At 39.3% G+C, this 23,110-nt stretch overlaps 3 protein-coding genes across 3 annotated transcripts; 1 reads left to right on the top strand and 2 right to left on the bottom strand.

The window, feature by feature from the left end:
- Window positions 1-697: 697 nt before the first annotated feature.
- fgf1a (fibroblast growth factor 1a) lies at window positions 698-3,086 on the top strand (the record flags this gene model as incomplete). The annotated part of the gene is made up of 3 exons (XM_080416655.1): window positions 698-815; window positions 2,073-2,176; window positions 2,886-3,086. 3 exons carry the CDS (start codon window positions 698-700, stop codon window positions 3,084-3,086), a joined length of 423 nt encoding a protein of 140 aa, XP_080272781.1.
- Window positions 3,087-5,431: 2,345 nt separating this feature from the next.
- ndfip1 (Nedd4 family interacting protein 1) lies at window positions 5,432-16,743 on the bottom strand. The gene is made up of 8 exons (XM_080415762.1): window positions 16,540-16,743; window positions 12,427-12,520; window positions 10,771-10,910; window positions 10,208-10,295; window positions 9,692-9,816; window positions 8,908-8,974; window positions 8,141-8,249; window positions 5,432-7,590 (listed from the first exon to the last, which is right to left on the bottom strand). Exons 1-7 carry the CDS (start codon window positions 16,573-16,575, stop codon window positions 8,143-8,145), a joined length of 657 nt encoding a protein of 218 aa, XP_080271888.1. The 5' UTR covers window positions 16,576-16,743; the 3' UTR covers window positions 5,432-7,590; window positions 8,141-8,142.
- A 1,271-nt stretch (window positions 16,744-18,014) lies between these two features.
- Window positions 18,015-22,276, bottom strand: gnpda1 (glucosamine-6-phosphate deaminase 1). The gene is made up of 7 exons (XM_080416186.1): window positions 22,155-22,276; window positions 21,748-21,882; window positions 21,240-21,341; window positions 20,961-21,143; window positions 20,684-20,868; window positions 18,765-18,939; window positions 18,015-18,339 (listed from the first exon to the last, which is right to left on the bottom strand). Exons 2-7 carry the CDS (start codon window positions 21,869-21,871, stop codon window positions 18,278-18,280), a joined length of 831 nt encoding a protein of 276 aa, XP_080272312.1. The 5' UTR covers window positions 21,872-21,882; window positions 22,155-22,276; the 3' UTR covers window positions 18,015-18,277.
- Between the last annotated feature and the right edge of the window lie 834 nt (window positions 22,277-23,110).

The raw sequence follows: 23,110 nt of genomic DNA, 5'->3' as shown, positions 1-23,110 counted from the left end.
CGCGTGCGCGTGTTGTTTTTAGGCATCCCAGCAGACCCCCCTGTTTGCATGGTGGTCGACGATCTGTAGCCACTCCGGGGTTATTATAATACAACTAGAAAACAAACCCTGTTGAATTCCAGCGAGGATCGTTCGAGTGCATGCGGTGCGTGCACGGAATTTATATCCTTATGCGATAATAATAATAATAATAATAATAATAGGACAGTTTCGGTTCTTCTAGCATTGAAAGGATGGCGGATGGAGAGGTGTTTGTTTCAGCACAGTGTTGCCATGTCGGCTTATTATATGCGACTTTGGGCTTGTTTTTCTGTAAAGTTGCATGGTTGCGGTTTTTTTGGGGGGCTTGTTTCTAAAGTGTACTTGCTTAGGCTTGCCTCCGATTTTTTTAAATTATAATTTAAACCAATGGTTCTCAAATATGTTCATAAATGTTTTGTGCCAGGGAACATTTGTGTTGTTAGGAATGTTTCCAAAAAATATTCCAAATATTCCACATTTTATTGCAAGAGTTTTTGAAAATAGCAGATTTACAAACTCACAACTGTAAGCTTGTAGATCTGCTATTTTCAAATAGCCGACACATATTGATATAGTCGGTTTAAACTTTAAAGTGCTTGCTTCTTTTGGGCTTGTTTTCCTAGACCTGGTTGCTTAGTTCTCTCACACAATCTGGCAACAGTGGTCAGGGCCCAGGATGCATCAACAGGAGTACATGAAGCTGACTCGTCTGTACTGCATGAATGGCGGACATCACCTCCACATTCTGCCTGATGGCTCAGTGGGAGGCACCAGAGATGAGGAGGACGCTCATAGTAAGACTCGAGTGATGGAAGAAAGAACTCAAATGTTTTAAGTATCAATACTGGCAATGTAGAAACCCTCTGTTTGTTACAGTAATAGTCCGGTAATCAGAATTGACTTGAGTAAAAGTACAAAAGTATTGCCATCAAAATATACTTAAAAGTACCAAAAGTAAAAGTACTCATTATGCAGAATGTCCCATGTCACAAGTTTTCAAATGTATAAAGATCTTTTGATCTTTTTAGATCTAATTTCAAATGGCTGAAATGGGCTGAAGTGGTTAATGTATGTTTTGTAATAATAATCAAAATCTACAAAGTAACTAGAAACTAAAGTTCTCAAATAATTGTAGTGGAGTAAAAGTACAATATTTAGAAGTAAAAGTAGGCCTACAGAAAATTGGAAATACTCCAGTAAAGTAAAATATACCTCAAAATTGTACTCTTGAGTAAATATACTTAGTTACTTTACACCACCACATATCAAAATATTTAAAGATTTGTCTAAGGAATTTAAGGATTCCACTTAAAGGGTTTGCAAGTGACATTTGTGTTGTTAAAATAAGTGTTAAATAGCTCTATATTTAGATCTATGTGTGTATTTGTTCAGTACCAGGGGTCTGGTAGAAAATACATTTTCAGATATAATTTTGTATTTGTATTCAATCAGGAGAGAGAACATACATACAGGATATAGGCAAGTAAAATTGGAAATTAAACAAAAACAAGAAATCAGCAGGATAGAAATGGAAGACTATAAATATATAGCTGATTATTTTTGTGGGGTTCTCTCAATTGTTGTTACTGTACATTCAACTCTATAGAGAAATGTTAAGCAAGCATTGAAAAAAGTAAGACAAAGGACCCTCAGGCTACAATGATATCTGTGGCTACAAGAGAAGTTATTTCCCAGTAACTCAGTGATATCAAATACAGTACATGGCATGCATACCAGAGATTCCCTGAATTTTTTTTATACACTCAGGTATTTACCTCTCACATAGCTACAAAAGCTACTGTATGTCCATTCTGTATAAATGTGTCATGATGGCAAACCTGAGAAAAAAAAATGGGATGGCAATCACACAAAGAAACATAAACAAATTATGTTCCTGATTGATTGCATAATACTGTAGATGTATAAAAAAATCTCTCAACATAACACATCATTTTTTTGTGTTTTTATCTCTGTACAGATTTGTACCAGAGAAAAAGGCCATATTGTCTTTTTTTTTACTTTGATTAAAAGTTTCAACTTCCCTCGTACAGCTGTTCTCAGGTTGAGAGCTGTGGAGCGAGGGATCGTTGTCATCCAAGGAACTGAAGCAGGACGATATTTGGCCATGAACGACGAAGGTCGTTTGTACAGTTCAGTGAGTATCTCACCCTTTACCGAGTGCACGGCTCAGACGAGCTCAATAACAGCAGAAGAATGCCAGCACTCACGGAAGTGTCCTTCGGTTACTTTTTATCAAGATAGAAAGTGGTGGAAGAAGAAGTACTCAGATTGTTTACATAAGTAAAAGTAGCACAAATGTAGAAATACCCTGTTACTTAGTAAAAGTCCTGTATTCAAAATGACAGTACAATAATTGGAGTACTCATTATGAAGAATGGCTCATTTCACAAATTCTTTCAAAACATTTCAAAATTAGATTTTTGTCCCCTCCAAAATAGCAGATCTACAAGCTCCCAATGCATTGCGATGTGACACGCTGTGAGCTTGTAGATCGATATAAAGTATATAATATGGCTTAATTGGTTACTGTATGTTTTGTAATAATAATAATTATCTAAATCTGAAAAGTAACAACTAAAGCTGTCAAATAATTATAGTTGAGTAAAAAGTAATGTAATTGTCTAAATTATAAAATACCGAAAATATTAAATAGTCAAGTAAAGTAAAAGTACTTAAGTAAAATCGTACTTAAACTGCTGATAGATAGGCTATTTCAAGCGTTTTGGTGTGTTGGCCGTGCCTTCGGCAGAGCCTTCCTCAGTGTGATAGCCTATCTGAATAAAAAGAACCTGAAAGGACACTTCTGTGAGTTCTGGAATTTCTTTCCTGTGATGGTATCCCAGGCTGCAGTAACTGATGAATGCTACTTCCTGGAGAAACTGGAAGAAAACCATTACAACACGTATCGGTCTGAGAGGCACAAGGAGCACATCTGGTATGTTGGGCTGAAGAAGAACGGGAAGCCAAAACTGGGCCCAAGGACCCACATCGGACAAAAAGCTATTTTCTTTTTGCCTCGACGGCTGGACGTCACGGCGGACTGACGATGGCCCGTGGTACAACTCTACTACACCATCTACCAGAACACCATCAACTGTACACCATCCACTCTACACTTCAAGTCAAGGACTTCAAATTGACCTGTACTGTATTAGGCTGTAGACCCCCATTCAAAAAGATTTGTTGCCACGGGGCTCCCATTAGAGAAGATTTGTGTTAGATTAGATCTAGTGCAGAATTACAGTCTGTACTATAGGTGGATAGAGAGGGAGATACATATGATCTGAATAGTCATTCTTTCCCCAGACGTCCCTATTTTGGGCTAACCTGACTCCACCAGATGGGGCGGTATTGAGTTCACAAATTCACAATAGGGCATAGCAGTGGCGGCCATTTTCTGGTTCCACTTCAAAATAGTCAATGCATTTTTCCCATTGACATTTCCAAAAATATTTATATCAATTATTTTAAGCCTAGAATCAAGCCATCCAGGGTCCTGGTGAATCATGACCATAAAACGTTTGATTCTGTGAAAAAACTTTTTTGAAAACGGCAAAACAAAGGGTATTTATTAAATATAGTATATCATATAATTAAATATAAGAAAAAAAGTTTTAATGGTCATGATTCACCAGGACCCTGGATGGCTTGATTCTAGGCTTAAATGAATTGCTATAAATATTTTTGGAAATGTCAATGGGAAAAATGCATTGACTATTTTGAAGTGGAACCAGAAAATGGCCGCCACTGCTATGCCCTATACAGCCTCCATCTGGGATCACTTAGAGATTGGAGTTTACACCGACCCGCGCCCAATCGAACCAATCAGGGGCAGCTACGGGCGGGATCTTGGCGAGACCGGGTGTGACGCCATCGAGAAGCGCCTTGCATTGTAGTTCTTTCACTATTCATCATGGTTGAATACTATACAAAAGAACTGCTGGCGCTGCTACTATACGTCATGTAGACACGTCAATATCATTGGTTGGAGTTAGCACGCCCAGACGGTGATAAATCACCTGCCAAGTAGCTTGAAAAAAGGGACCGCCGTCTTCAGCGGTTGGGCTACCAAGATACCAGATGGAAGTAGGTTGTGAAACAAGTGTGAAGCAAGCTTCTTCCATCTGGTATCTTGGTAGCCCAGATGGAAGTAGGTTGTGAAACAAGTGTGAAGCAAGCTTCTTCCATCTGGCGGAGTCAGGTTAATTTTGGGCATGTCATAGGCAAAAACGAATTCAATTGTTGTCACTGGAAGGAGGTTTGACGATCTGACACTGAATGCTGGTGAGCTGGTCAGTTATATCTAGAGTCTAGACTATATCTATCTATCTATATCTATAAAGAGAGATAGTGCATGCACATCCTAATCACAGTCCAGGTGCTGAACAAAAAGCAGATCAGCATTGAAAAATAGTCTGCACACTGGTTCCCAGCGCCACTTTTTCACTTTTGACACGCTCTGGCATCACAAGCTCACGGCAGTAGAACCTTGACATTAATATAAAGCGTCAGTTCGTGGCTTCCTTTGTTAAGTGAAGTATCACTACACACGTTTTCTCAGACTTGTGATCTGTTAAAGCTGCTATCCGGAACTTATTTTAATGAATAATCAGACACTGACATTGATTGTAATACATGACCAACACAGCCACTGCAGTTGTGTTAGTTATATTGTATTAACATACTCTACCATGCCGATTGGTCAAAAGAACGTTTTATTCTTTAAAAAGAAAAGAAAAAGCTTTGCAGCTTTAACTACTGATCTGTTTCTGGTCATTATGCACTGTTTGAGGAGATATTCTTATAAAACATTCTGTTTAAAGCTGCTTGTCAGAACTTTTGAATGTAACATATGCTGTAGCATTATGGTTCAATGTGAAATTGTATTTTTTTTACCATCACGTAATTAATTGCCTCATTTTTGTAATTTTGACAATCTCTAAGGCAAACGCAGATATATGAAAATAAATGGATCTAGACTCGTAACAATCGATTATCTTCTCAGTGATTATTCTATCGATTACTTTTCATTAATGGAATAATCGAGATATTAAAAATACATATATTTCAATCTGATTAACCACTTGAGTTTTAGTTTGTTGCATAACAGTGTCGTACAAAAGTAGTGAAGGTAGCCAATTTACAAGCTCACAATATGTCAAGCTTGTAGATTGGCTAACTTCACAATACATTTTTTATTTTTTTGTTTTTTAAGTATCATGCCCAAAATAGGAATTTATTATGAATGTATTATTTTATTATCAATAGTTTTTAATTAAGTCAATTCACTAACTGTTGCACCCTCCATTCTGAAGCACCATGTATTGGTGCTGTGCTGTCCCTGATTTGGAATAACAGCAACAATAATATAATGAACAGTAAACCACAATGCATTAAAAGTGACATTTATTTAACATGAAGCTTTTCTTTCTTTACAATAAAACAATATCATGACAATAAAACCCCAAGGTCGCAGCTCTACGGCACACAGAATTCATTATCTGGTTTTGCATTGAAGCTATGGTTGTTGTACCAATCAGAAGAGAACCAACTCTGGATTGGAACTATGCAGATAAAGAACCCACGGCGTTCAGCCTTCTGTGCTACAACCAACCAACTAAAACACAAAACTGTGATGCGGGTTTAGCTGATAAGTTGGATTTTTGTCATGAATAACAAGACTAATAATGTTACAAGCTCAGTCACCCCGAGTACAAAACAGAACCAACGCAATGCACCGCTTCAGTCTGACACTCATCATGTAGGCCAGTGATTCTGAACTCTTCTCATTTCAAAGACCCCAGTATGATATGCATTAAGCCTGCATTTAATAAAATAAAATAAAAAGTATCTCTGGGACTACACTGTAAAATTCTCTGTCTTATTACAACTCGGAGAGTGTACAAATGGGACCATTACGGGTCCATTTGGTCCCATTTGATACAATCTTGAGTTATAGACCCATAAGGGTCCTCTTGGTTCCATTTGTACACTAACTGAGTTACAGACCTGTAAGGGTCCACTTGGTTCCATTTGTTCAGTCGCAAAGTTACAGACCCCCGTGATATCAATCATTTACTTGTGGACCACCTGGAACCCCCTCAAGGACCCAGGAGCTCACGTTGAGAGCCACTAATGTAGGGAGAAGCCTGTGGGTTTTAATTGGTTATGTTTCTAAAAGTGCACCTGCTTACAACAATCTTTGATATCATAGTTTTAACACCGACTAAATTACTCTTAACATACATACTTATACATACGTACATACTATGCAATAAGTCGCTTTAACCCCCCCCTCCCAAAACTGAACAAAAATAAACATCTTCCTCTAAACATCCCATCAGAGACAATTAAATATTTGTGTAAAAATCCACCCTAAAACAGATTTTAAAACAGATTTTTTAAATGTAGCTCTAAAATTATGAACTTTTTTTTACTTAATTCTTTTTACTCTTGAGGGCGTTGTAAGAATAAGAAATTGTATGCCGCCTGATGTTTTCTCAAGTGTTTATATCGAAAAGAACCTGGTCTCATTTTAGTGGCAAAATGTATAAAGCAGGAAATGTTCCCATCGGTACAAACGCCATCCACAAAGTCACATGACGCCATTCACAAAGTCACATGACATTGGCTCTCATTAGAGCTTTTAGGTTCAACTTGTTCAGGATGGTAAAGGAACACATTCTGCTCTAGAGTGGACTTTCCCCTGATTTAATGCACTACAAAACACTTTAAGAGGCAAAATCATAATTTCTGATGCATGGATGCAATTAAAAATTTCATGTTTCTTTTCTCTATTTTACTTGTGTATAGTGTACATGAATTGCATGCATGAATGTTTGTATTATGACAAGGCCCTTTATGAATAATTTGTAAAAAAAAACAAGAAAAAAAAAAAAAACATTAACAGTGGAGACACTGGCCCCGATAAGGACAGCACTACTTAAAGCCAACAGGTGAGTGAAATGCTATGTCGTAATAAACAACCAAAAGATAAATGTGGTCACTTGAAGACATCTTATAATAGTCATAATAGATCAACATACAAGGTGACATTACTGTAGAATACAAAGCGTATTGCATGCTCATGGGACATGTCTCTAAATCATAATTACATGAAAATACCTGTTGGCTTTCAGCAAAGTGTCGTCAACGCAACACTGATCCCTAGTGGCGGGAGGGGCAGATGCATGCTAGTACAGCTACCATCAAATGATATTATAATAAGGCATTATTATTATTACTCATACATTACAGACGTGAAAGTGAATAGCACTTAACATTCGCCACTAATGAGCACAGAACTACTACTGTTTCCGTTTTTCCGTTAATAAAGTTTCAAACATGACAGAACACGTGACATGGTTCCTGAACGTTAATGCATGCTGTCATCGGTCGTACTCGTACGCCACCTTCCCCCGGCTGATCCGACGATGACGCGGTGGCTTCCGTTTAGTTTGAAACGTTTAGAAGAGTCGTTGCCTCTGATGGTATATTCAGTTCCTCTACATCCAATGTTCCTAAATCCACGTGACGTTATGGAAGGTTCTGCCCCATTTGAAGAGAAACACAACAAGTCAAACCTAGTTATAGATGAAATGGACTACATCTTCAAATTGCATTAAAACCTATGCTGTAATAACATTTATTATGTGTTGATTATTTGTGTTAATTGTCATACAAATAATGGCGATTAATGATTTAATTGTGTTTTTGGCATTGAACATTGGAACGTATAAATGAAATTCTGTTTGCCTTTTACACATAGCTTGTAGATCTGCTATTTCTGCTACTTTTGAAAATGTATAAACATTTTACAACAGATGAATTCATACAGATGAATCATTTGATTATCTCAAATAATTGTTCAGGACCACAATGGAAACAAGCCCCTAGGGCTTTTTGTGTTTTCCCATTGACAATCATTGTAAAATCCTATCGCTGCACGATCTGCAAACTGTTAATAAAGTATTCAATCAAACAATCAATGCGACCAGGCAATTATATGTAATAATTGTGACAGGCCTACAGTATGTGTTGGGCGTATCAATGAGATATTGGTGTGTACTGTGACCTTTCAACAAATAGGGTGTCTCACCTTTAATAGATAAACAGCACCCTTGTCCGGGGGAGGGTGGCATATGCAGGGTCAGCCAGTTTACGAACTCTGGAATAGTTGACGAACCCTCGGATGAACAGCATGAAGCCTGCAATTAAAAACATAAAAGGACATTATCAATATTTGAACCAGGGCTTGAAAAGAACTAAAATGGAATTGGAAATAGTTTTCCAAAACGTTCTTGTTGATATACACATTTTATGTTAATATTATCTTATCTCCATACTGAGGCATTTCCTGCGGATGTCCAAAATGGTTGTTAAGAAAGCACCTGTGTTCCAATGGAACCTCTGTAGTTTTTTCACTGGTTAAATATTTATAAACCCCACAGACTGAAACCCTATAATGTTTGTTTATCACATTTATTTATTTATTTCATTTCTATAAAAATCGCTCCTTTACATCACTGGTTACATAATGTGACCTAAATAAGGAGAAGCAGGCTGACAGGTTATTTAATGGTGGGTAAAATTACAGTTTTCATGCAGGTCTGCTCTAGGTTATTTTTGTAGTAGAGATCAGTGTGCTGCCTTCACACAACAGCAACATGAAGAACATTTCACATTCAATCGTCATTTCTTAGACAGGAGGAACTGAAATGTGTTAAATACGTCAAAGAAATGAAACACCCTACTTTAAATTTAGTAGAAGGAGAGAGAGACGTGAGCATATTTTTAAAGATGATAATAGCAGTGGTACACAGGGGTCATGTGACTAAAGGTTTTATAGGTTAGGTTTGAACTCACCCAGTGCCAGGAACACCCACCACAGCCAGTACTGACCATCGAAGTAGCCGGGGAAGTAAGTGGAGAACTGCAATGTTTGTAAGAGAGAAACAATTAGGAGCAATAAATTGATTATTAAGGTTGTTACACAGATATACGATAAGAAAATCACCAGTGAGTATTTTGCATCAAAACTATCCATATAGTATGGTTGATTCCTTTATTTGCTGTAAAAACCTTCTTTCCGAATAAAAAAATATTTGCCTTTATCGCCACGTAATATTTGCATTCCATGTGGATGTACTCATAACACGTTTGAAAATATATATTTTCGGATGAATTCATCGTACGAAAACACATTGAATGGTCCACTTTTAAAACATGACAATAACCCTGATGTATGCACAAGTAAAGTTTACCGGGAACCGGCTCATGTTGTGTGAACCTGTGTTCATTATCCACGTGTCAACCTTGGGTTTTGTGTGTGGATGGATCATCATTAGTAAAATGACTATTTAGATATTTAGCTGATGCTAATAGCCAGGGTGACTTACTAAGTGCAAGATCAGACAAAGCACCATGAACCTTCAGTCAACTAACCACAGCGTATGTGGTTAAGGAAGAAGTTGTTGTTGACCTATTTGAAAAATATTCTCTGATTTATTTCCATTTGTTAATTTTTATTTTAAAGTAGCCAATTCTTTTTTCCATGCATGCATCAATCTCCGGCAGCATGCATGCATGCATACACTACACATATACATACAGACTAGCGCTGTTCTATACGGCTCAAAAAGGGTCTTACCCTGACAATGAGAACCCATTTGATGAGGGACAGGCCGAACCCTGAGATGGCGCCGTATCGCCCGGCAGCTGACGTGGTCAGACAGAACGACAGGAAGAAACCAATCCAGTTGAAGAGGAATGCCACTGGAAACGCACAAGGAGACAATCATTCATTAGGTCAAAGCAAACACACCAGTTTCATTTAGTTAAACACTAATTATGTTTGGCAGCTCAGATTAATATTATTGAATAAGAACTGAATGTTTAATTAAGAGGAGGTCCACAGTCAAATTTCACCCGATTGTTTCTTTTATATTCCATATTTAACACAACTAGAAGTAGGAAAAATAACCCATGCTTCCGCCTGCTTTAACCATTTAAACCCTATATACTTAATTAATCGGCATCCCCTAGGGTCCTATAATAGGGCCACTCCTTCTCATTGTTTAGTGGGTTGTGGGCTTTTGTAGATCGTAGATTGTTTTACATAATGTGAAACTAATCACACATCAGACAAACCGAAACTTGAACTTACTGAAGAACGTCAGCATGAAGATTCCATCGTTTCCTATCCTCAGCTGATCGGCATCTTCAAAGTCGTCCCGTGCCACAAAATCGTCCTCCTGCATCAGGAACAAGGAATGAAGAAAAAGATTACATTAATTATGTTTTCCCTCAATAATGTTAAGAGATTTTGTGTGTGTGTGTGTGTGTGTGTGTGTGTGTGAGGAGGGGTGAACATTTTGCCCCACGTACCCAATATAAACATTAGGGACTTTTCTTAGTCACTAATGATATTATAATAAGTGCTCCCACATTATATTATATACTCGTATACACTAATTTAGCGTATAACGTTATATTCTCCTGACCGTGTAACAGTAACAAGATATCAATGTGAAACTAGTTCATGTCTAATAATTTCTGCTGAAGGTATTGGGGAAATTGTAATAATGATAATGCAATCAATTTGGAAAACTTGACTCAGACTTGACTCAGATTATAGAGATACGTACAGTCACTATCCCAGTGACCGGAGGGACATATAGATATGTACCGTCACTCTTCCAGTGACCAGAGGGACATATAGATACGTACCGTCACTCTCCCAGTGACCAGAGGGACGGCAGCCTCAACTTTGCTTCTCTCCGCTTCGTCGTAGGAGGGGAGCGTCGTGGCCACATTGTACGACGGGGGGTTGGGGAATCTGCTTCCATCTTCTTTGTAGTCAAAAAAAGCTACAAAGGCAAAAGAGGGAAAATTACTTCTGGTCTGACTGAGAATGAACCAGTCTAATGTCTGAACAAACTCTTCAGAACAGCATAAATAAACTGACAGGACCAACGTAGCAGCCAGGATTCTCTACGATACTCCATATGGACACAGATCTCTATAGCAACAACTGAAGTAAATATAGGCTTTTATAGAATATCTGTAGTTTTGGCTCACATTTCTCTGCGTGGGTTTATAATCAAACACTAATATTTGCTGCTCTGGGGAACCAAGTCATGGCTAAAAATAACCTTACAAATGTACAAATTAACCACATGAAGCCTAGCGTCCCAATTCTGCGGCGCACATTCACCGAAAATAGCCCATCTACAAGCTCACGTGTTGCTATGCATTGTGAGCTTGTAGATCGGCAATTTGTGGCAAAGATATTTGGTGTAGACTAGAGGGGAAAAGGGAGCGGGCGTAATGCCAATGGATTCTGTATAGTCTAAATGTTCAGGGAGTGGACTCACCTATCAAAATGAAATCCATATTCAAACCAAAGAAAGCCTTTGAGCTCTGATGGAGTTGTGCATAACAGAAAACGGCAGCGTTTGTTGATGCATTGTTTGTTTGAAGCTACGAGGCAAAGCTTTGTTTGAGCCACTTGACTGTTGGGAGTCTCCTGGCTGTTTAGTTTAGTGAATGCGATTAGCATTGATGCAGCAACACAGCCTTACCCACAGAGCAATAAAGAATCCACTTATTCAATTTGATGACCTGGCTGTGCCCACCTCAAGAGTCTACCTGTCTAACATTAGAGACACTTAAGGGGCTGTGTCCGCAGTAAGTGTTTCTGAGCGGAGGAGCGCTTGGATATTAGGGTTTCTTACTACGCGTACAGAACGTTTTTGGCGACCGCAACGTTCGAACCTGTTAACCGCTGCTGTACTCGAACGTTGTGTCATCTGCGTTATTAGCACAGATAGCCTAGCTGAAATAACAGTAGTGTAAACATGGACTTCTCATGGTTGTGGTAAGGAAGTCAGGTGAGGTCTTAAATGACACAGCCAGGAGAAGGATCAAACGTGACATTGATGAGCGGCGCTCCACTACAAAAGTTGAACTATTTTCTGCTCGAAGGGCCCAGGACACACTATCTATTTACTATAGAAATGCATGCCAGAAAGGCACTGGCAGCAGTGGAAACGGCACCCAAGGCCTTTTCCTCAGGCCCTGCACACAACATATTCCATATCACAACACTGGAGATCATGTTAACCCGTTTTAAATCCCTTCTGAAAGATCGCCTTTAAGAAGACGCTTTCAACCCCTAGCCCTCTTAGTTTTAATTGTATTTCTTTAGTTCTTGCTTCCGTTATTGTTACACATTGTTTTTGTACGTTTTGTGTTGTGGACTTGTCTGTCTTGAAAGGTTCAATAAAAATAAAGCTTACGAAGTTAATTATTATTATCTCATCATGGAACAGTGTGATGATGGGGTTGAGACTGAAAGAGACGGCTGCAGATCAGTGAGCTCACCTGCATTTGCTGCAGCGATGCTGCTGTAGGGTGGGGGGGCGTCCTGGACGGGGGCCTCCTGGGACGTCTGGGCGGGCTCCTCCTCGTTCACCAGCTGAGGAGGTGTTAAGACAAACACAACCATGTCTCACACTTGAATCACAACAATGTCCTCGTGGTAAAGCTCAACGTCATGCTAGTCAGGCTGCAAATATAAACGCAATGATACAGCTTTTTTTTTTAAATGCACCAAGACTATAGCAGTGGTTCTCAAAGGGGTCCTTGGAGGGGATTCCAGGGGGTCCGCAGCAAAATAAGTAACAGTTTAACCACTTGAGCACTATTTCAGTATGAGCATGAAGATCTGGCATTTTTTTTGAACATTTTTGACTACTACGACATGCCCAAAATACAAACGCTAGGCTGAAAGTGGTTAATTTCACTATAATTTGTAATTTCACCAGGTAGAAGGTGAAATGAGAGAATGCACTATTATATGAGAATCATAGGTTTCTCTCCCCCCGCCTACAGGTTGTAGAATTATGTACTAAATCTAACAACTAAACTAAAGGATATTTTCTTATCTGGGTCCCTGCCCTGACACAAAATCTTTTCAAATGGTGGTCCGCGGCTTAATACTCATCAATTTTGGGGGGGGGGGGGGACATATTCGAGAACCACAGGACTAGAGAACATAAGCAGACGTGGATGTCTGCTCCGGACCACACCGTGTCCGGACCATGTCTATGTTTAACAGACCACATGTTTACTGTCACAAGGTTCTAAACATTCACAACATGAGGCATCTAAACTGGGGAAAAGACACGATCATAGGCTGATCATAGGGCTGGGCAATTAACCGAAAATAAATCAAAACCGATATTTTGCACGAGTAAATGATTTATAACCGAATAATCAATTATTTTATAAAAGAGTCAAGACTAAATTGATTATTCTTATTAACAACTTAACCCTGTATTATACTTTGTGTTTTGGAGTACAAAAATAGCATAAATAGCTGATTTATAAGCTCATTGTAGATCTGCTATTTTTTTGATAACGGTTCATTATTTGTAAACGAGGCAAAAGTGTGAAATAATCGTGATATTAATTTAAAGTTTCAGGTCACGTCATATCGCCCAGTCCTACTTAAAGCTGGCTCCAGACCAATCCAAATCGGCCCGATTTTGGGCCGAATTGGCTTCGGGAAGCGTCGGCCAGTCGGTTAGGGGTCCGTCGGGGGGTCCGTCGGGACCTTTTCGGCCGACCCAGAGCCGACCGAACATGTTCAGCTTTTTAGCCGACTGGTAGCGCAGTGGCAGTGACAACAGAGGGCTGTCGGTGTTGCCAGATTATGTGAGAGAAACAAGCGACCATGTCTAAGAAAACCTACATTCACTGTTTCTCGTGAGGGAGAGGGGGAGAGAAAGAGGGGGGAGAAAGAGAGAAAGAGGGGGGAGAAAGAGAGAGAGAGAGGGAAAGAGAGAGAGGAAGGGGGAGAGGGGAGAGAAAGAGAAAGAGAGAGGGGAGGAAGACAGAGAGAAAGAGGGTGGGAGAAAGTGGGTGAGAGAGAGGGAGATACCAGGAGCGAGGGAGAGAGAGGAACGGAGAAAGCGGGAGGGAGAAAGAAAGGGAGAGAGACGGAGAGAGAAACGGAGGGAGAAAGAGGGAGGTAAAAAGCGGCAGAGAGAGAAGGAAAGAAAGAGAGAGGGAGAGACAGAGGGAGAGTGAAAGATTGAGAGGGAAAGAGCGAGCGAGAGATTGAGGAGAAGGAAAGAGGGAGAGAGAGAACGAGCAATTAAGTGAATTGCTTTCACCTGCTGCTGCTGCTGCTGTGCGGAGTGTGCTACAGGGCATATCTCCGCCAAGCCAGGGTGACCTACCCAGGCTCATGAAATTCATATTCAGGCATAGTAGCCAATTAGAATGAAATCTGCAAAAACGGACTCATATACTGATACAGAACCATATATTGGCTATATATTATGGCTGTCGGGTGGAAATCTTGTATGTTCCTTTTTTATTATTATTTAAAAAACATTTAAAATCGTGAAAATAGCCAATCTACAAGCTGTAATTATTAATAATTAAGAAATACTATATTTTAAAGAGTGAAAAATCAACTAAAGTCATTATTAGTGCAAGTTCATTCACATTTCATTTGAATGAAAATAACTTGTGGGTAAAATACATTCTGTGAATCTAATGTGATGAATGTGACCCCTACTTCAGTCAGTGAAGTCCAGGGCTGAATGTGACATATTGAGACCTATATAACTAAATATTGGTCATTTGCCAACACATTATTTTGTGAAATAAATGGGTAATATTTCACAGATAGTTATACTATTCTTATAATATATTAAAATACAATCATCCTTAACCTTCAAGTTAAATGCATTATTTCCGTGGACTTAAAAATCATTTTTGGACTTAAAAATCTTTATTATTTATTTGGAGGCCGGGCAGGGCCTTTGTGCCCTCCAAAAAATTACAACACCAAAGGCCAAGTGGCCTTGCCCCTAAAATGACGAAATTCCAGGCTTGAATGCAATAGATGTACTCTGAGTCTGTTACAAGTAAAAGTCCGGAATTCAACATTTACTTGAGTAAAAGTACTAAAGTATTGGTATAAAAATGTACTTAAAGTACCAAAAGTAAAAGTACAAAAATGTTTGAAAATAGCAGATCTACAAGCTCAGAACGCGTGCATCGCAACACGTTGTGAGCTTGTAGATCTGCTATTTTCAAATAGCTTATAGGTATAAAATAGGGCTAAAGTGGTTAATGTATGTTTCATAATGATTTATATCTGCAAAGTAACTAACTAAACATTTCAAATAATTGTTGTGGAGTACAAGTATAGACAATTGGAAATACTCCAGTAAAGTAAAAGTACCTCAAAATTGTACTTAAGTACAGTACTTGAGTAAATGTACTAGTTACTTTACACCACTGCACGTCAGTGAAGAAAAAACGCTGGGAACATCCCTAAGTGGCTTTGCAGGGAAACAAGCCCAAAGTCGCTTATAATAAGCAGACCTGGCAACGCTGGCACGCTAAAAGTCAAATTAGCACATGAATGGCCAGTCGGCTGACAGACTTAAATGGCAACTTTTGCCAACCGAATACCAGTCTGTTGCAGTCTGGAGTAGTCTGCAATAGTCTGGACGAGTCTGTTTGGTGCGGAGTTGCCTTAAGGGACACTCCACAACAACTCCATAACCTTTGATAAAGCTGTAATCACGCTTAACTAACTAACCAATGGACCGGGATTATTAGGATATCATGATTTCATTAACTATTTAGAACCCAGGGGTCCTTTAGGGATTTGGTTGCTCAGTCCCCAGTACTCCCCCAGCTAAAAGATTGATTTGAAGTCAATACAACTAGACAACATATAATAAGAATGACTATTTTCACTGTTATCTCTATAACTACAGTACACAGACAGCAAAGGAATTCTGGACCAAATGACAAACTGTGTCCTGTCCAATAATTCTATTAGATTGGTGTCACAGAGATACAAAAATACAAAATATTGTCAAATTATTGGGGTTCTTTGTCCTTGACATTAAAAAAAGGTTGAGAACCACTGGTCTTCTGTCCACCAGTTAGTATCTGATGTAATCTCATATCCCAGGCGTCTGACTGGCTGTGTTTGTTTACAAATTAATATTTATATAATTAGACTACAACGACACTGGGAGGCATACCTGTTATACCTCACCTAGGCCGGTAGGGGGCACTGGGTGATTTTAAACTGAAACGTGTCAAATATAAATTATACTGCATTATGTTACATAACATGATCATATTATTAACTAATAATATAGTCCATAATAATAATCAGTCCAGGTTGACGATTAACACTTTGATACAAAGACATTTAAAATCATGAAACAATATATTTTATTTTCCACAGACTGGAGGAGATGACTGCTTTAAGTGCTTTTTATTATGCTTTTATAAATAAATAAAACAGCAGATCTATAAGCTCACAACGTGTCGCGATGCGACGAGTTGTGCGCTTGTAGAGCTGCTATCTTCAGCGAGCGATACCGTCATGCAACGAAAATACAAATGAGGCGTTTTTAGCCGTGAATGTAGCTGTGAATTGTCGTGTTTACGCACCTCTTGGTATCTGACGTTGCTGTTTTGCTCCGCCATTGTGTTCAGAGCCCTGTAATGATGTAGAAACGTCCACTTCAAGTGTGAAGATGCGTTGGTGTTCTTGTATAAAAACAGATCTTTGTATTAGCTGAGATAACGTTGACTTCAATACAAGTCGGCCATCTCCTTTTCCCCCCGCCCGTCCGAGTCAATACGCTCTGGGTAACGACAAAAATAGTGACCAATCGAACACAATGACTCCAGGCGTCACTGTAGCCTATTTTTGTTTCATCCTACGATTAATAATGATGATAATAATAATAATACTATACAATTAGTGTCAGATGACCAAAATGCCTGACTGGAAAACATACAGAATGTTACCACTTTCCATCAAGAGCCATCAGGATTTAGGATTACCATTAGATCGTAACTAAACGAACACGGATCCACAGCGAGTCACACTATTGGATAGGTCACAAATGTCCGTGTAGCGCATGTTTCCCTGTCGTTATGGTCGTTCCATGTCATGTGACACAAGAGGAGAACAGACAGCATGAAGCGGAACAAACGTCCCCATTCTCCAGTGTTGGAAAAGTACTCAGACATTTTATTTAAAGTGAAAGTAGAAATACTGGTGTATAAATAGGTTACTGTGTTACAAGTGAAAGTGCAAAAGTATTAGGATCAAAATACACTTAAAACATTTAAGTTAAAAGTACTCATTCATTATAAAGAATAAAGCAGCACTGGCCTATTTAATAATAATGTTACTTTATAATATAACATTAATGCATCAATAATTATACAATAAAGTCCTTCATTGCATAATTATTTATGCATTTAACTTTGATTAAAGGACGACTTCACCCATTTTCAACCGATCTTTGTATAATTGGTATTTGGTCCTCACTAATGCTCATTTTAATATGGTAGGCATTTTTATCTACTCTGTCTCAGAGGAGGGCTGTGGACAGTTCAGAAACCCGCCTACCAGTAACATCATCGATGGGGAATCCAAGCTAATAGAAACTTCAGGATTTCTATTCCTGGAAAGTTAGCATGCTGTAATGGAAGCCATTGTTCTCGCATTAATAACAATTTAAAAAAAGGGGAAATATTGTTTGGGGGGGGGCTGCCTGATATTATCACTAGGCGGGTTTCTGAAGTGATAATTGTACACTTTAATCAGTGAGGACAAATATTATGAAGATCGGTTGACAATGGGTGAAGTGGTCCTTTAATGTTGCAACTGGTAGATTATGGGGGATTCTTCTAACTATTTTATATACTGTTGATTGTGATCCCCCCCCCCCCCCATCATTAGTCTGATTTTATCTTAATCTATAATTATAATTATTATATTTCATATCGTTAATCTCAATCTGCAAAGTAACTAAAGGTATCAAATAAATGTAGTGGAGAAATTGTACTTGAGCAAATGTACTAAGTTTCCACCGCTGCCATTCCCAAACAACACACTAGTACTTGAAAAATGGAAATTAAATCATTTTTTATTAAAAGAAGGAATACAAAGCAAGACCATACGAAATGGAAATGTCAAAGGTCCCTGTAATGCCTGCTCAAAGCAGTCAGTCAATCAATCATTAGATTTCACTTCTGTAGGCTAATGATTAGTTCTGTTGTTCACAACAATGTAGAAAACAAAAAGAATGTCCAAGCGCATTTTCCCTTAACGAGGTTTCTCCACCAGGAGACAAAGGAATCAATTGAAGATGAAGATGTAAGAGGAGGTCCTTCAGTTCTTCTTTGACATGCAAGGCAGTGGGTCCACCAGCTTGTTGTGTACATGCATCATACCTGAACAAACAGCCAGACAAACCAGAGTGTCAACACAGGAACGCTGTGTACAGTAAAAAAAAAACTCAGTTCCTTTAACGACAACAACCTACGTCCCTATTCTGTGATGAACTTTCGGCAAAAATAACAGATCTACAACCTACAAGCTCACAATGAGGCACAACGCGATGCGTTGTGAGCTTGCAGCTTGGATTTTCATTTGCCAAGATTATTTAGCGTAGTCCCATTAGTCTCCTAATCCAGATATAGCTTCATTTACCTCTTACTTTCTATCTCGACACTAATCAGCACATTGTTTATGATTCCTGTTTACGTGGCAATGATCTGAGGCATAAACACAGAACTGAAGGCGGCCTCAAGCGGCCCGGTGTGGCCATAAAACAATACCTTTATGAGTCATAGCGTCTTTAATGACCCAGCCTCACCCTTAAAGTACTTCACAGTTTTGACACGCAGCTCCAGAGTGGCGTCCTCGTCACAGACGAACACTGTCTGCGGGTGCTGCTGGAACGCAGACACCGTCCACATGTGATTGACGCCATCCTCGATGGCCTTATAAAGAGCAAAGGACTTGTGTGCTCCAGTGATCAGAATCATGACCTGAGGAGAGAATGAATCACAATAATTATTATTATCATTATAATAAGCTCAGTCGGTACACTCGTCTTTGGACCACAAGGTCATGGGTTCAATCATGGGCACCGCCAGGGTAGGAGTAACACGGCTTGGGTGCGGCAAGTCGTGTGGTAAGTACTGGGAGCTGATGGCAGGTAGGTGTTATGCTCCACCTCAGCCAGGGGTCTAGCGCATTGACACAGGGATAGACTACCATGTTCTCTGCTGATAGACAATAAGCCTCTCTGACCCTACTTACTTACTTACTTAATAATAAAGTTACAGATACATAAGCAAGCAATACCCGTATGTATCAAAAGCCGTTCCACCAGACTATGGAGCAGTTTCAACCTGTCATCCATCAGGCTGTTGAACAGGCCCTGAGCCCTGCCACCATGTCAGCCTAGGTGACACAAACCGTCATAGGCTTTGTCACATTATGTATATACATGACCTTGAATACACTTTGATATCTGCTGCTAAATGTGTTGTCTATATTTGCACAACAGGCTGACATTCTACCTATATTTCTATTTTGTCCTTATGTTTCACATTGTCTCGTTTATTTTCTTGTTTCTTTCTCTTTTCTCTCCATTCTTATGACAATTCAGTCAAGCTGCAAAGCAGCGGCAGCTTGTACAAAAAAAAATTCAGGACTCTTTTACATCTGTAAACTTAAGTTAATAATAAATGTGTCCCCATTTTAATTGTTGTTGAACAGTACATTTGCACATACTATATGTGGAATTGTTCCTATGCATTTAACCCATCCTGACTATTAGGAGCAAATACTGGGCAGTGCCCAGGAACCAGACGCAGGTGGTGAGCAGGGTTATTATCATAGATAACTAAAATTAATGAAAGAACCAAAACAAGGCTTTACAAAAAACAATAACTAACTGAAACTGTAGTCTGTATTGTAGTGTAATGTATGTTTACAAAACGAACTAAAATCATACAGAAAATGTCCTTAGTTTTAGTCTGTCAACATTTGTATTAAGAAATAGTGAAAATAGCCAATCTACAAGCTCACAACACGTCTCATCGCGATGCATTGTGAGCTTGTAGATAGATTTTCACTACTCAGAGCTTTTTGAATCTCGCCCATGACTATTCCCTAAAACTACCAAAAACTAGTCAAAATGAAAAAGATAAGCCTTTAAACTGAATCAAAACTAAACTGAAAGCAAAAAGTCAGAAAGAAAGAAAAACTAATGATAAACTATATTAACCTGGAGCACTGGCCCCTGCCAGCGTAGAGTATGTCCCTTACATGCATGTCTTTTGGTATGGAGAGAAACCCAAGTGCCCCAGTTGGGTTCAAACCCAGAATATTCTTGCTTTTAGGGACAACAGTGCTAACCACTTAGCAACAGCAGCCCCTGAGGCATAAACATTTTTTTGTTTTGTTATAATTATTATTATTATATGATCTGTTAATGTTTTCTGCTACAGTGGTGACATCATTTTTAACATGTTTTTTGTATACTCTATGTGCAAATATGTGTACAGTAAAGCACTTTGGATCAGTGTCTTGTTGCTTTACAGTTTAATATTAACAATATTATCTTTGTAAGTTCTGAGGAAACAAGGTTTGACAGCATACATCAATTCATAAGGTGACAAATTTACCTTTCATGCAGAGAACGAGGTACAGTAAATAAATAACAAACCGCACAAAAAACAAAAAGGAGTGCACATGAATGGGTTTCAAATCCAATCTCCTGACCTCTTTGGCGTCCATGACGGTGCCCACGCCCACAGTCAGTGCCATGGTGGGCACCTTGGAGAGGTTGCCTTCAAAGAAGCGAGCGTTAGCCATGATGGTGTCTTTGGCCAACGTCTTCACCCTGGTCCTGGAGACCAGACTGGAACCCGGCTCATTAAAGGCGATGTGTCCATCTGGCCCGATACCTGCCATGGAAGAACACATAATGTGCTTATTATATTATATGTGTTATACAATTTGTCAATAGTTACATGATCGAATCATTTGACCTCCTCACCTCCAACGAAGAGTTCAATTCCTCCAGCAGCTTTTATCTTCTCCTCGAAGGCTTCACACTCCACTTGAAGATCAGGTGCGTTGCCGTCCAGAATGTGGGTATTTTCTGCTTTAATGTCAATGTGCTTAAAGAAGTTGTTCCACATGAAGGAATGGTAGCTTTCTGGGTGATCTCTGGGAAGTCCTATGCAATTTCACACAAATTACAAAGCCACCCATCACATGTTTCCACTTCAGAACAAAAAATATTTATGCAAGAAAATGGTCAGTCAGTACGTACCTACATACTCATCCATGTTGAATGTTTTTACATACTCGAAAGAGATATCTCCCTTTTTGAAATACTCAATGAGTTTCTTGTAACAACCCAGAGGAGTGCTTCCTACAGAGAATATGTGAATAAAAAGCATAACCATAAGGATTACATTTATTATTATTATTATTATTATTATTATTATTATTATATAACAATACACTAGTAAAATACATGTGAAGTGGGCACCAAAACAAAGTGGGCCCGGGATAAAAATTGTGCAATAAAATGAAGTGGGCACAGAGAAATGCAAATCCATGTAAAAAAAATGTCAGGCCTTTTTCACCAACACACGATAGTGCCCAGATATCCCCAAGTAGTTCCCAGTTTCTGCCCAAATATCCCCAAGTAGCCTATTGCCCAGTTCTCCCTCAAATAGTGCCCAGTCTTACAAAAAAAAAGGTGCCCATGTCATTTCAAGTGTCTTCTGCATACCCACAAGACCTACATATAGAATAATGCAAGAACTGCTTACCAGTGGGAAGTCCCAAAGTAAAGTATCTTTCTGGTCCAGGGCTGAACTTTAAGACCCGATTTCTAATGTACTTGGCGGCCCACTCGCTCGCCTGGTCGTAGTCATTTAGGATGATGAGCTTCATGATGGTCTCTCCTGAAAAATCAAGAACAACAACCGTGTCTGTTAGGAGCTGGAACAAATGAATCCAAGCAACACACCTAAACGAGACTTTAGACTCATAAAGCACATTGATTATCATCAACACCATGATCCAACATAGGGAGGAGCGAATTAAGAGGAATACAAAAAAGGGTGTCAGATGGAAATATTATAACTATTTTAACCTCAGTGTAAAATGTTGATTGCTAGGGAAAGTTGTTTTAAAATAATAGTGAATATAATGAGTTGCAGTGCATCTAGCCTACCTGTTTATTCAACGCTATTCCTCTTGAATGTGCTCCGAAAAAGCAGCACGGAACCACATCAAGTCATATGACTGGAGTCGGATGCAAACAGCGATCATTCCGGAGGGAGGCGGGCGTTAAACCAAACTCCTTCCTTGAGGTAAATCACTGGTTCTCAAGGTGGGGTCCGGGGACCCCCCACTGGCCCCAGGGATGCTTGAGGGGTTCCAGGTGGTCCCCAGCGAAACGAGGAACAGATTAACCAGTTAAGCCCTACTTTCTACTTTAAAAAAAAAATCAAAACTAGCGAAAATGGCAGATCTACAAGGCAAGAAGTTGGGGGGGGGGGGGGGGGGATTTGGGGGTCCTTAACATGAAAATGAGAACCAATGTGGTAAATAAATAACATTACTAAACCTCCTGCAGTACCCGTGGAAGGCAGGTTCCGATTTACTGTTCAGAGCTCAGATCCCGTCTGCAACCCGCCTACTGTATCCGGTGAATTCAACCCACAATTTTATATAAACGCACACAGACCGTTTCCGTTTCCCACTCTGGACCGGATATGTAAACTGCAAAGTGAATGGATCCTATGATGCGAGGCAACCGTCTGGCTCGCGAGACTAACCTTCAAGGGAAAAATCACGGAGAATTAATCTGATTCCATGACCTCAAACACACAACCAAACGAAACAATTGAAAATAGATTTAAAATGTATTGTACAAAAAAAGGCAACGTTCATAAAATATGCAGCTAATCTCTTCCCCCCCCCCCCCCCCCCAACACTTTCACTGCCGGGATTTTACCACGAGGGGGCGCCCGGGGCAAGAATATGTTATGAAGAGGCTTATAACTTAGTATTTATAATCCAGTACACACCAATGCAACTCCTTGCAACCATTATACACAAATGGCACCGTTCTGCAACTGGTTAGTCCAGACTGCTGCAACGGTCTCTAAAACAGTTTTGTTGCAA

This window comes from Gymnoscopelus braueri, assembly GCF_963280865.1.
Source record: "Gymnoscopelus braueri genome assembly, chromosome: 20".
NCBI classification, from domain to species: Eukaryota; Metazoa; Chordata; class Actinopteri; order Myctophiformes; family Myctophidae; genus Gymnoscopelus; species Gymnoscopelus braueri.
The sequence above is the reverse complement of the archived record's forward strand: the minus strand, read 5'-3'. Positions and strand labels throughout refer to the sequence as shown.

Coding starts and splice junctions, on each gene's coding strand:
- ndfip1 (XM_080415762.1), bottom strand. CDS start 16,575: ATGGCGGAGCAAAACAGCAACGTCAGATACCAAGAG. Junction 10,911..12,426: donor CATCGCTGCAGCAAATGCAG/GTGAGCTCACTG, acceptor TTGCCTTTGTAG/CTTTTTTTGACTACAAAGAA. Junction 9,817..10,207: donor CTTCATGCTGACGTTCTTCA/GTAAGTTCAAGT, acceptor GTGCGTTTCCAG/TGGCATTCCTCTTCAACTGG.
- gnpda1 (XM_080416186.1), bottom strand. CDS start 21,871: ATGAAGCTCATCATCCTAAATGACTACGACCAGGCGAGCGAGTGGGCC. Junction 21,342..21,747: donor TACTTTGGGACTTCCCACTG/GTAAGCAGTTCT, acceptor TATTCTCTGTAG/GAAGCACTCCTCTGGGTTGT. Junction 21,144..21,239: donor CAACATGGATGAGTATGTAG/GTACGTACTGAC, acceptor GAAATTGCATAG/GACTTCCCAGAGATCACCCA.